Source organism: Pseudorca crassidens, chromosome 12 (genome assembly GCF_039906515.1).
Source record: "Pseudorca crassidens isolate mPseCra1 chromosome 12, mPseCra1.hap1, whole genome shotgun sequence".
Lineage (NCBI taxonomy): Eukaryota > Metazoa > Chordata > Mammalia > Artiodactyla > Delphinidae > Pseudorca > Pseudorca crassidens.
In genome coordinates this window covers 74,055,140-74,069,228 of record NC_090307.1, presented here as the reverse complement: position 1 = coordinate 74,069,228, position 14,089 = coordinate 74,055,140, and the positions used below count along the sequence as shown (strand labels likewise).

General features: G+C 45.7%; 1 protein-coding gene across 3 annotated transcripts in view; it reads left to right on the top strand.

Annotated features, from left to right (window-relative positions):
• Positions 1-1,232: 1,232 nt before the first annotated feature.
• CORO1C (coronin 1C) overlaps positions 1,233-14,089 on the top strand; it is an 83,984-nt gene continuing 71,127 nt past the window's right edge. The window contains exon 1 of one of the 3 annotated variants that reach the window (XM_067700458.1): positions 1,233-1,389. In XM_067700458.1, coding sequence (XP_067556559.1) covers positions 1,287-1,389 — 103 coding nt within the window. In that variant the 5' untranslated portion in view covers positions 1,233-1,286. Of the gene's footprint in view, positions 1,390-1,686; positions 1,812-14,089 lie in introns of those variants that run through there. The other 2 variants (XM_067700459.1, XM_067700461.1) reach the window with 2 other exon arrangements.

Sequence of the window (14,089 nt, the reverse complement as noted above, 5' to 3'; positions counted from 1 at the left end):
CTGGGAGATGGGGATCCACATGTTTTAAATACCTACTGTATGCCAGGCACTATGCTGGATACTTCACCATGATTTAATTCATTGAATCTAAACTCCTGAATCTTCAAAACCACTCTCTGAGGTAAGCATTTAGACGAATCCCACTGTATAGACGAGGCGAGCAGGGCACGGAGAGGGGAAGTGATTTGCCTGAGGTCACACAACTGGTAAGACGTGGAGCCTAGATTTAAAGCCGAGTCTGTCAGAATCTACAGTCCATGTTTTTCTCTTCTGTCATGCTGCCAGAGAGGCATCTTTAGTGTCATGACTAACTGACGGCTTATGCCGAGTCAGGCACCCTGCTAAGTGTATTACTAACCAGGAGCTCATGGAATCCTTCCCAAGGTGCATCTGCTATTATCCCTATTTTACTGATGAAGAAACTGAGGCTTAGAGAGAAGTAATTTGCTGTGATAGCTGTTTTGGTTCAGGTGGGCCCTGATTTACATAACACATATTTCTGTGGCTGATGCTTAACATGAAAAATTCCCCCGCTGTGAACTGCAAAAAGGCCTTGGTTTGGGAAGTAAATAGCCTACCCCATCAGCAGGTCTGCTTTGTTCATTCAGTTCATCAGTCCCAGTTTCCCCAAACCTTGGCATTTCAGAGCTCGGTATGTGAGAAAGGAACTCTGGCTATAAAGAGGACAACTTCACGCTACAGGTCAGGAGATTCAGGCCCACAGAGATGAAGGGAACTGCCTCAGGACACACAGTCTGACAGCAACAGAGATGGACTGGAATCCCGGTGCTCTGACTTTCAGGCCTGGGCCGCCCAGTTATTAAGAGAGGGTCTTTGGCCAGGAAAAAGAAGGGAGGGACCCTGTATCCTTCATTTCCTCACCTGCGAAATTGGGTCAAGATAGGCCCTTCTGTGTAGTGGGGGGGGGATATGTGGGTGTGGTCCGGCCTAGGGGCCGCCACCTTGTGCTAGCAAAGTGACAAGGTCTAGTGGAAGGAGGATCATAGCGTCGCGAATCCCCAGAAGTGGTGGTGGGAGGGTGTGAGGGCAGCAGAAGCGGAACTTCGGGAGCCAGAGGCGGGGATTCGAGAATTCTGGGCGGGGCTTGGAGAATTAACGCTGTTAGATGGGCAGTGGGCGGGACTTGCGATGCTGCGAATAGGGTTACCAGCCCGTGGGCGGGGCTTCTAGAAATTGGGGCGGGGTTTGTGACGCAGAAGGGCCTGTTCTGAAGGAATGAGAGGGGAGCTGGGCTTAGGGAGCCAGGAGGCTGGCAAGGGGTTTGGATGGGGCAATGGGCGGGGTTCAGAGGAGCTGATGTTACGGTTTTAAGGGACTCTGGGGGAATTTTTGAGGAGCCGGGGGATGTGGCCCTGCCGAGCCGAACAGGTCAGTGGGCGGGGCTCTAAGGTAACCGCTCCTGGTTCTTTGGGGTCAGTGGGCCTGGCCCTCCGGCCACTCAGAGGACTAGCGGGCGGTGCTTGCACTTGGGCACCGCCTTCCTCCGCGGCACTCCTGCATCCCTCGGCGCGACCAGAGGGGACGCTAGAAAGAGTGAGGCGTGGAACGCCGGGTGGGAAGCGGGCTTCCCCTCCCGGAAGTGGGCGTGGTGCTCCGCAACCTGGCGGCCCTGGTTGGGCGCGGTGCGGCGCGGGGGCGGGGCCTGCGTGCAGCGGCGGGGGCGGGGGCGGCTGTCCGCGCCCCTCCCCCGCGCGGCGCTCAGTGCCAGGCGGGAGGCGGTAGCGGTTGGAGGTTTCTCCGGGCTTTGCAGCGGGGACTTCGGCAGCGGCGCCTCAGGCACCTCAGCCCTGGTGAGCTGCGCGCGCCCGGCGGGGCGGATTGGGAGCGAGCCGGACGGGCGGACGGACCTGTCCTTTAAGCGTGTGCCGGCGCCGGCTGACAGGAGCGGGCGGGGCGTGGGACAGGGCCCGGTGGAGCGGACAGGGCTGGGTGGGCGCGCGCGGCGCGGATCCTTGGGCCGGGGGTCCGCCCTGGCCGGTGTACATGGGATAGGGGTAGGGGCTGCCGCGGGAGACTTGGGATCCGGGGGGGCAGGGAGTTGGGGACCGAACCGGTCGGCCTGGGGAGAGTGAGCCCAGGTTCCTGTGGGGAGGAGGCTGCCCTGGGGAGACTTTTAGGGATCCGGAACCCTGGCCGGGCGAGGAGCTGAGGGGGGACGAGGCTGCCCCGGGAAGAATTTTAGGGGTCAGGGCTCCGCCAGCTTGGGTGGGGTCTTGGGTGGGGAGGGGCTGCTAGAGGCTAGGGCGCAGAGCCCGGGGGGCGCCAGGCCTGGGAGGCGGGACTTGAGCCGCCCTGGGGAGCGAGTGGGTGGGGGGTGGCTAGGGGCCGGGCTCACGTGGCGCCGGGGGGAGCTGGTCCCTGCGTGGGAGGGGCGAGGGCGGTGGTCCGGCCTGGGGGTTGCCAGCTTTGGGGTGCGAGGCCGGCTCTGGGCCCTGAAGAGCTGGGTTGGGGGTCGGGAAGGGTGGGGCAGGGCTGAAGCTGGGGTGATGTGGGTGGGGGCGACTCGGGAGGAGGATGAGCCGGGCGTTGGGAGCGGAGGGCTGGGAGTGGCGGGGGAGGGGCGGGGGGGCGGGTTGGGAGAGGAAGAATGGGGCAGGAAGGCTGCAGGGTCGGGGGCCTGGAGCGTCCGCGTGAACTGGGTGATTCAGAGATACGCTCGCCTAAGAGCGGAGCAGCTGGCGAGGGACGCAGTAAGAAGGAGCGAGGTGCAGGTGGGGCTCCGCTGCGCCTAAATGACTGAGGATGAACTCAGACGTAGAGGTTGGAAATGCAGGGACCGAGCCCTCTCCCGCCTGTACACACAGGCGCGCGCACACAGCTCTGTGTCTCTCAAATGACTTGAATGTGTTGGGAAGTGGCAGGCTGCGGGGAGAGCCGAGAAGAAAGGGGCTTCCTCTTGCAGGGAGGCGCTGGCCCTGCCGTCCTTTTTTGGGAGTGTTCAAAGGGTTTTTGATTGCTGGAAAAGGAAACGTACGCTTTACTGCATCGCGGTTTAGAATCACATCCTATATTTGGCCTTAATGTAGGCTGTCCTTGTTTTGTGGTGTCTGAAGTCCTTGCTCTACATGTTGCAAACGTGGGATTCAGTGTGAGAAGCAAATTGCAAGTCGCTCATCTCCCCCAGGAGAGCAAGAGGCCTTTCTTTCCTATAATACATTAAAACAGAATTGAATATAGTGCGTGTTTTTAAACTGGTACTCGGTGGCGAATGTGTTTACTTTTGCAAATAGTTATCACAAAATATAATATGAGGCCGTCTCACTGCAGCCTTCCTGCCCGGGATTACATCCTCAAACAGTACTTGTAGGGCTCGTAGTCACTCTGTGTAATAATGCATTTCATTGTCCTTATCTGGCAGAGCTCTCCTGACACCAGGGCCTGCTAGAATAGACAGAAACATGATTAAGTATAAGCAGTTGCTTTGCACCGTCTGTTCAGTTGTGAAGGCAAATAGATATCTGTTTATATGACTGCACTCTCTTCATTCCCTATAAAACTGAAGAAATGGGAAAAATCTATTTTGGACTTGATTCTGTATATTTCAGAAAACTAAGGAAACTAATTTTTTTTTTTTTGGCTTGGAGGTACATTTCAGAGTCACAATGTTTGGATATGAAGCCTAATAGTAACTCTTGGGTCTGAGAGGTTGCATAAATAAATAGGGGGGGAAAGTGAAATAAAAGTGGGAATTGTATATTAGGCCTTGAGGTGCCATGTTTTGTGGTAAATGTCGTGTGTACTGGGTATAAAGGTTGGGTACACACCTTTTTGACAAATCTGGAATGTGCCCTGTCCGTATTTGTTTTTCATTATTTGCGGAAGGTACATGAAAGCTTGATGGATTCTAATAGACTCATACCAATGAGAGATCACTGCACAAAGTATTGAATTTTTCATGATCATTTGTTACTTTACCTGTAGATTGTGCTAATCAGAAGTTATGTCTATTACTTTATATATAATTTGGGATTAGATTCAGGGTTGACGGGACTTTCGGTGTGTGTGCTACTTCATTATATTTTTTAAAAATTGAGGTATAATTGACATGTAACATTATGTTAGTTTCAGGTGTACAACATAATGATCTGATATTTGTATACACTGAAATGGTCACCACAATAAGCCTAGTTACGGTGTGTCACCATACAGAGTTACTTTTATTTATTTTGTGACGAGAACTTTTAAGATTTATTCTCTTGGCAACTTTCAAATACGCACTGCATTATTATTGACTATAGTCACCGTGTTGTCCATTACATCCCATGACTTAATTCATTTTATAACTGGAAGTTTGTACTTCTTGACTTCCTTCACACATGACATACAACACTTTTTAAATACTTGGATTTTTTTGATGTAAGTTTTATGCTTAACGCAGCTGTCACTTTTGAGATTCACTCCAACCATGAGGAGAGTCACTCAGATGCCTATGAAACAGAACGTTCAAAAGGATAAGTGATCAGTTCTTTGTTATGTCACTGGGGGTGTGGAAATTCTGTATGATGGCGAATTATTTCTTAATACTTTGATTTGTCACAAACGGTGCTTTAGAAACATTATATTAACCAGGTTGTTTTACCTTTGACTTCTTTTTTCAGAGGTGGAACAATAATAAATTTGAGTGCCACTTTCAGATTCAGGGTACAAATCCTGTTGTTTCCTTTTGGTGACTTCCCAGTGTCACCTTATTCCTGTCAGAGCTCTTTTCTGACACTTGTATGTCTTTTTAAACTTAAGATGCCTTTTCTTTATTAAAACATGGAAATACTCATGAATATTTCAGTATGACCTAGTACCTAGAATGTTAAGTAATAGAATCTCTCTGGGTTTTCATTGCCCTAGTTCAGATGCTTTAAAATGAGTGAACAAGATTCTACACTGCTTTTGAGAGCTTATTTTGTATTTCAGTGGCACATAATGGAATCTTCTTTGTTTTATAACCACTTTATTGAGATATAATTTACATACCATACAGTTCACCCATTTAAAGTGTACAATTCAGTGGTTTTTAGTATATTCACAGAGTTGTGCAGTCATCACCACAATTTTATTTTTTTTTATTTTTTAATTTTTAAAAATAAATTTATTTATTTTTGGCTACGTTGGGTCTTCATTGCTGTGTGCACGCTTTCTCTAGCTGCGGAGAGAGGGGGCTACTCTTCTTTGTAGTGCACGGGCTTCTCATTGTGGTGGCTTCTCTTGCTGCGGAGCACGGGCTCTAGGTGCGGGCTTCAGTAGTTGCGGCTCGCGGGCTCTAGAGTGCAGGTTCAATACTTGTGGCACACGGCTTAGTTGCTCCGTGGCATGTGGGATCTTCCCAGACCAGGCCTCGAATCTGTGTCCCATGTATTGGCAGGCAGATTCTTAACCACTGTGCCCAAGGGATGTCCCACACCACAATTTTAGAACATTTTCATTGCCTCCAAAAGAAACCCCATACCCATTAACGGTCCCCCGCCCCCCTCCCCCCAATTCTTCTCCCTCACCTGCCCTAGGCAACCACTTATCTATTTTCTGTCTCTATGGATTTCCCTTGTTTTGGACATTTCATATAAATGGAATCATGCAATATGTGGTCTTTTGTGTCTTTTATTAAGCATAGTGTATTCAAGGTTTATCTATGTTGTAGCATGTATAAGTACTTCATTCTTTTTCTAATGGTTGAAAAATATTCCATTGTATGGATATATACCACATTTTGTTTTTCCATTCATCAGTTGGTGGATGTTTGGGTGTTTCTCCATTTTGGCGATTATGAATAATGCTGCTGTGAACATTTGTGTCCAAGTTTATGCGTGGATATATGTTTTGCTTTCTCTTGGGACTTACTGGGTCATATTGGTTACTCTGTGTTTAACTGTTAGAGGCGCTGCCAGACTTTTCCAAAGCAGTTGCACCATTTTACAATCCCACTAGCAGTGTATAAAGGTTTCCGTTTCTCTACATCCTTGCCAACACTTGTTATTCCCTGACTGTTTGATGCTAGCCATCCTAGTGGGTGTGAAGTGGTATCTCATTGTGGTTTTGATTTGCATTTCCCTAATGGCTAATGATGTCCAGCATCTTCTCAAGTCATTAGTGGACAATTGTATATTTTCTTTGGAGAAACCTCTGTTTAGATGCTTTTGCTCTTTTTAAAATTGGGTTATCTTTTTGTTGTTGAGTTATGAGTTATTTATATATTCTAGATACAAGTGCCTTATCAGATATATGACTTGCAAACATTTTCTACAGTTTGTGAGTTATCTTTTTTTTTTAAATAAATTTATTTGTTTGTTTGTTTTTGGCTATGCTGGGTCTTTGCTGCTGTGCACGGGCTTTCTCTAGTTGTGGAGAGCGGGGGCCACTCCTCGTTACGGTGTGCGGGCCTCTCATTGCGGTGGCTTGTCTTTGTTGCAGAGCACGGGCTCTAGGCGCGTGGGCTTCAGTAGTTGTGGCACATGGGCTCAGTAGTTGTGGCTCGCAGGGTCTAGAGCGCAGGCTCAGTAATTGTGGCGCACGGGCTTAGTGCTCCGTAGCATGTGGGATCTTCCTGGATCAGGGCTCAAACCTGTGTCCCCTGCATTGACAGGCAGATTCTTAACCACTGCACCACCAGGGAAGTCCTGAGTTGTCTTTTCACTTTCTTTTCTTTTTTAATTTAATTTAATTTATTTTTGGCTGCACTGGGTCTTTGTTGCTGCGCGTGGGCTTTCTCTAGTTGCAGCGAGCGGGGGCTACTCTTCCTTGCGGTGCACGTGCTTCTCATTGCAATGGCTTCTCTTGTTGCAGAGCACGGGCTCAAGGTACCTGGGCTTTCAGTAGTTGTGGCTCGAGGGCTCTAGAGTGCAGGCTCAGTAGTTGTGGCGCATGGGCTTAGTTGCTTCGTGGCATGTGGGATCTTCCTGGACCAGGGATCAAACTCATGTCCCCTGAATTGGCAGGCGGACACTTAACCACTGCACCACCAGGGAAGTCCCTCCTTTCACTTTCTTGATGGTGTCCTTTGAAGTAGAGAAGTTTTTAATTTTGGTGAAGTTTAATTTATGCATAATGGAGTCCAAACTGATAATGAGTTAGAAATTATTTAGACCTTAAATCACATCCTCACTGGTAGTTTGGTTATATAAATTAAAATACAAATGTGAAAGGATTAGGGAAAGATTTGAGTTAGTTCTACATCAAAAAGGGTTCATCAGGGAACATGTCATTACCTGTTTAAATCCTCTCGTGGTCTCCCACCCCATTGTCTGTGGTTAAAGTTCAGACTTAATGTGGTGGTGGATGAGGACAGCTCTGATTTCAGCCTGTCTCATCTCTCACTGCTCCCCTTCCTGTGTTTTCATCTCCATTGCCACTCCCTGAACTGTCCAGCCTTAAGATCTTGTGATGCGCTTACTACTCGGCTCCCCTTACACCTGGTGAATCCCTCTTGTCCTTTGGGATTCTCCATGAAACCTTCCTTAGCCCTCACAGGCAGACATTGTCCCTGCTCTCATTCATCAGACATTCATCACTCCTGTCTGCTACCAGGAACTGGATTTGAACTTGAACCTACCGTCTGAAAGGCGCCTTCCCATAGAAGGCAGAATGTGGGAGAGAAATTCACATGGAAAGCAGACCGAGAGTGGTCTCTAGTGCCTACTGGATATTTGCTGAATGAAAGATTATTTTTATTGACGTTAACTGGAAAGATCCTGAGGTCAGTGGGTTTCTCTGGTTATTATTTACACCTTTGTTGCCTATGTTAAAATAACGTGAAGTACAGGGGTAATTCCTCTCTGCCTTTCTGGCACCCAATTCCAGCTCTTACCAAAAAATTGCTCAGATGTAAACCGAGTGTTTGAAACATTTTCCTGAGGGCAGAATATTCTTGTCCAGGTTCTTTCCCCCTAATAAACAGTGATGACTGGCGCACAGCCTTCTCAGCAGGGCAGATGGCCAGGGAGCACATTTGGTTTGGGATGATTTACCAAGACCAAATGCAGCAGGCTTAGCCTGGTGGTGTTGAGGCAGTCAGTGCTGGAACTACCCCAGTGCATGCCTGATGGTGGGTGTAAATTGGGTTTTAGAGGTGCATACTTCCTTCCTTTTCATTCTTTTGTTCGTGCTATTGCTTCTCTCAGAGCATCTGGTTAATACTTTAATTAAAAATACTGCACTTAGTATCTTCTTGAGAATTAGGAGAAACCAGTTGGCCATTTGGGGTATGTTTTCTGTGTGTTCACTGAAGTGATTGGATTGTGGCAAGGCAGTAAAAAGAAAAATAAATTTCAAATTTGTTCTTTGTCTCCTTAGGCTCAATGAGCTATCTGTACTTACATAGTTTCTTGCTCTAAGAGTTCTGTCTAGAGAAATTGAGGCAATGAAGGGTGCAGACCTTCAGAGCCAGACTGAGGTGGGTTTCACTCTCTGCTATGATTTTGTCAATTAACCTACCTCCCTGAGCCTCTTCTGTAATATGGAGATGCTAACGGTACCTTGCTGGGTTTTGAGTAGACACCCAATAAATTTGTGTTCCCTTTGTCTTCACTCTTAAATGCCTGTTTTGGTTTTTTTCTTAATTAATTTATTTTTGGCTGTGTTGGGTCTTCCTTGCTGCGCGTGGGCTTTTCTCTAGTTGCAGTGAGTGGGGGTTACTCTTTCTTGCAGTGTGTAGGCTTCTCATTGCGGTGGCTTCTCTTATTGTGGAGCATGGGCTCTAGGCCCGCGGGCTTCAGTAGTTGTGGCATGCAGGCTCAGTAGTTGTGGCTCGCGGGTTCTAGAGCGCAGACTCAGTAGTTGTGGCGCACGGGCCTAGTTGTGTGTGGGATCTTCCCAGACCAGGGCTCGAACCCATGTCCTCTGCATTGGCAGGCAGATTCTTAACCACTGCGCCACCAGGGAAGTCCTTAAATGTCTGTTAATGAATGGAACTCGGGAGAATCAAGTAGGGTAAGTTTAATATATTTTATTTCTGATATTAAGCTATTGTTGTGTGGATTCCCCCTCCTGCCTCAGCATTTTAGACTTCAAATCAAACTTGAATCATTGGAGAGGAAAAAAGTGTCTAATTTTAGGATAGGAAGGTAGTGTTAAAAATGAGGCAGTTTTTGGCCATCTATCTGAATTGGAAATGTCTATTCAGACAGACTTCTCTTATTCAGGCCTTTTGCTTCTATTCAGTCTGTCTGTCTATTTTAAGGGAAAAGGTTTAGTTCCTGGCAAAAGATTGATCTTTTTAGGGTTTGGAAGGAGATTGCACTGCAGGGTGTGAGATGCTCGTGGGGTTGAGTATGATGTGAATGGCAGCATTGTGATACAATGTAACATTCTGTGTGGGAAGAGAGCCTCCCTAGTCTCATGGGATGTTAAATTAGGCCTGTCATTTGAATCTTACATTAATGACAAAAATTGTTCCTCCTGTTTGCCATGGTCAAGAAAAATCAAATTAATGCAAAGATCGGAGTGAGAGAAACTACTATAAATGGGAGTAGAAAGGCTTGTATTTTGTATGACTGAAGGTGGGTATTTCACAATACATATTTTTCCCCCTTCGGTCATGCAGTTATCTACATTAAAAAAAATTATGAATAATGGATCATATTTTTAGCCCCAGTATCTCACCACCTTTTGAAAAATATATCATATTGGGGGGTTGGGAGATTATTTCTCACGCCCAGAGGTCCTCAACTTGATGCCCGTGAGGATCAGCTCTAGACCTTGGTCAGTCCAGCTGCCTGGGCTCCAGCTCCCTGGTGACTCTGAATCACAGCCAGAGCGGAAGGTACCTTGCTGCCTTGTTCCTCATCTGATGGACGAGGGGACTGTGGTCACAGGTGCTTGAAAGACTTGCCCAAGATCAGGAACTTGACTGTTTCTCCCTTCTGCCCCCACCTCCTTCCATGGGTAGTGTGAATTCATTTTTGTAGTAGGTGGTGTGGATTTATACTATGGTGTGTATTTTTTTTTTTTAAACAGTGTGAACCCAGTGTTCTTACCCTGAGTTTTAGTCCTTGACCCAATGCAACAATTCCCTCTTAAGCTTCTGCCACAGTCTTTTGCCAGATTTACAAACTGAGCCTACTCACTGTTTATCGCTTCAGTTCATCATCACAATTGGTAATTAGTACCAATGGGTTCCCCCCCCACCTCACATCTTCAGATCGTACATATATTAAACTATGAAGCTTGGTCCAGATTTTCAGGGTTTCTTTTTAGATGCAGTTTGGGGAAACTTGAAAATACGTGGAATCTCTTGGAAAAGCCTTTGGTAGACTTCATTTCCTAGTTTACATGTAAAGTTCCTTGACAGTATTTTATTGATCCCTTTTTGTGTCCTCAATCATGCAATCTGACCATTAGTATGCAGTATGCAGTCTTGGTAAGGATTTATCTAGGGTGTTTCAAAGACCAATTAATATCACAAAGGTCATCCCCATTAAGCCATCCATATATGAAAAGGCTGATTTTGACAGGAACAACATCCAGCCAGTACTGGAACTACAGACAGGCATAATGAAAAGCCCGTGGCATTGGCAGAAGTTGATCATTACTTCACAGCGTGGTCATTCTATCTCTGGGGAACCAAGGCAGCCTGGTAATCTGGGCACATGGCAGTTCGGTGTAAGAGCCTTTTTTGCCCCATTGTGGACTCATATGTGTGTCCTCACGTCCTGACAGTTGCTGAGGCCTTCATTCTGGATGAACAAAGCTCTAGTTTTTCAGTTTCGTGAACGGCCATAAACACACATGGGAAGGGAAGTGTTGGGAGTGTGAAGCCTTTGGGGGTGTATTTCCACTCTTGACATTGTCGGGGTTCTTGACAAAATTCACAAGCTCCCCCTCTGTAGGACGAATGTTTACTCACCATTATTTGCTTACTTCACATGAAAGATACTTAAATTCCTTTTCATAATGGTCAAGCATTCTTTTCTAGTTAAAGACTAATTCCTTTCATTCTTAGGAACTTAAAGAATTGAGGCTGGTTTATTAATGTAAGAACTCAAATGCTGCCTGAGCGGTGACTGAGAAACACACATAAACTTGAGCTATCATCTCCGTTAAGCAGAAGGATTTATTAGGAGACTGACTAGTCACTTTACAAGCTAGATGGTGAATTAATTTTGCGGTTAGTAGTGTCTTTAGCTTAACAATGTCATCCGAGTTTTTCTTGGCAAGCAAGAGAAAGGCCAGAGCCAACAAGTGCTGACCACAGCTCTTTGGGGTGATATTTAATAAGATGCATGTTGTCTGTTTTAGAAATAGAGTAACCATCCCTTAGGCTCTCTCTCTTAATGGGAACCGCTGTTGCTTTACAGTGTTACATAGGAAAAAGGAAATTGGAAGTATTTATTTATTTATTCATTCATACATACATACATACATACATACCCTGAAACGTCCCTGGTCTTCTTATGCAGTATAGAGCTATCGTACGTGCACTGGGCTGAATTATTATACATCGTCAAGTGGAACAAATGATACATCTTACCTGCGAAGGATAGTTGTGAGTCATGTGGTTCTCCAACCATGAAAGGTTGAGAGCCCAGAGGCAGCTTCTGTTTTGGAGGCAACGTGTACATTCAGTCCCCAACCCAGGACTGGGTTGTGTTCCAAAGTCTAACTCAGTTATTTGGAACTGAGAAGGCATTTTTGGGTACAGATTCAGTGTTACAGTGGTGGGTAGGTTCCCAGCCTAGACTGAAGAAATCTGTTTAATTCACAGCACAGCTTTTTAAACTGTTAATGATGATAGCTGAATTCTGGATCTTGGAAGCTGGGAGTCATGTGACAAAGAAGTAAGGAACCCTGCTCCACCCCAGATGCCTGTCTGTGTAGGCTGTGTGGCATCCATGCCACAGCAGCCCTCCAAGTTCATCTTCCTTCTCTCTTAACTTGAAGCTTCCACTCCCCTGGTTTAAGCTGATCTCCTTTAAATAGTAGTCGCCAGGCAGATGGTTCAAATTCATTTCTGCTAATGTGCTCCTGGATGGCTACAGTTCCTACTAGGCTAGCACCGTTATTCAGTGCTAGAAGGACTATGGGCTTTGTCTTATTTCACTCATATCTCAACCCTTTTAGAGCTACAGTGTTAATATTTTTACAAAGGAAGCTCCTTATTGATAAACATCATCTCTCTGAAATGTTGGCATGTAGTCAGTATAACAATGTTTCAAGGGGAAAATTGAAGGAAGGCGAGTGGGGTCAGACAGAGCCCATATAGAAGGCTAGCCCTGGTTGCTGGAATCGGGAAGAAGCCTTGCCTGCTTTAGAAAGGTTCCTCCTGTAACCTCGAAAACAGTGAATCTGCTCAGCTTTTTTCAAAATACACAGGATCCTTTTTTTTTCTCTCCCTTTTCATTTGGGAAACACAGCTTGAAAGGGTCTTATGTTTTAGCAGTGACTGGTTTCCAGGACCTTTGAGAAGTAGATCAGGGCAGGGTAATGGTTGTGAGTTGGGGCAACTTGTGCTACCAGAGCTGTGTGCTGGTCCCTGACTATATCTCTGTCCCTTTATAAACTCTTACCACAAAGCCCCTTCTTTCCTCAGAGGGAAATAATTGATCTTTCCTTTTTGTTATTGCCTCTTTGAAGGGTTTGGATTGTCTGTTTTTTAAGAACGTCTTATTCAAGCATTTTATGATGCTAAGTGTGATAAGGATCAGGGACTTGATTTTTCTGGTGCAGTTAGAAAAAGTCTTGTTCACAAAGTGTTAATGGCAGGCTTAATAATTTGATTTACTTTTAAAAGATATAATAGTTTTAAAAATACATTACAAGCTTCTTCTAGCCCCCAAGTATGTAATTCTTGACGCTGAATTCTCTGTGTGGAGCCTGAGCTCTGCGGGGGTTGAGAGGACAGGGTGGTGGGGAGTCAGTGTCTCTGGGACACTGGGTTGAGGCCCTGCCCGAGGGTTTGTGAAATAGCGCTGGGCTGACTCAGAGGAGGTGTAATTGGGGAAGAGTAGTGTCAAATGGATAAGGGAGATGGCCCAGATTGTCCAGGGTCATGAGAACAGAATACACGTTTATACAGGTGTGTTTGTGTAAAAGGTAAGCATAGTTTAGATATAGAGCTATAAAGGTAGCTGGAAGTGTAATTTGTGGGTGTCCCTAACGTTATTGATTTCTGTGCTATTCCTAATTACATTTTGGGTTAAATGAGTAGAAATTTTAAGTAAACATAAGTGTGGAATTATTATTTTCCACTTTGTGAAAGTGAACACTAGCCACGTTCTGTGAAGGCAGAGTGTCACAATGTTTTTGTGCCTCCGTTTCCAAGTGGGCTGTGTGACACATGGTAGGTGCTCAGTAAATGTTAGTCGAATAATTGAATTTCAGTTTTACATGGTACACTTGTGGTAGTGATTGTTAGTCTTCCCATTTTCCTAGAAGATGAAAGGAAAAGAGGAAATTTTCTGTGGTGTAGAAGGACTACTGATTGTAAACATTTGCCTAGTAAATTATCTTATGATAAGCTAGTCATGATTTTCGTTTAAATAAGTGTGTTAGCATATACACACATTTATTTACTGAAACGTTTTATCTGTAAAGCAAATTTTGGAGTTCTGGTTATTTAAAGTGTGAATTCTGATGAAAAATAGGGTGGCATCACATATTGGTACTTTATTGCAAATTTACCTAACTTCTTGAATAAATTGAAAGTGCTGGTGGCATGGAGTTCTTAGGGCTTTGATTTGTGGTTTGGTTAGCAACTTCGACTTCAGAAAGAATCCATGAAGGAACGTCCTAGTGGAAGTGTGCCTTCAGCTGGAGAGTTTGTCAAAACAGATATGGGAAGAACCCTAATTTGTATCAAGATGAGGATTTAAAGTTAAGGTAGCCCTCGAAAAAACTGAATTTCCCTTTCTTGTCTTTCTCCTTTCCTCGAGTTTCTTATCTTTTAATCGACTGCCTGTAAAGTGTCTGCATTGGACGCTGAGGGGCCCCTAGGCCCAGCCCCAGGGGAATCACAGGGCAGGTCTCAGCTCATTTCAGTGGCTCCTGGATCTCCAAGGATTTAATGTGCTTGGGTTCATTTAACTTGAGAAATTGACAAGAACCAAGTACGTTAAGAAAGGGTGAATTGGGCACCCTTTCAGCTGTT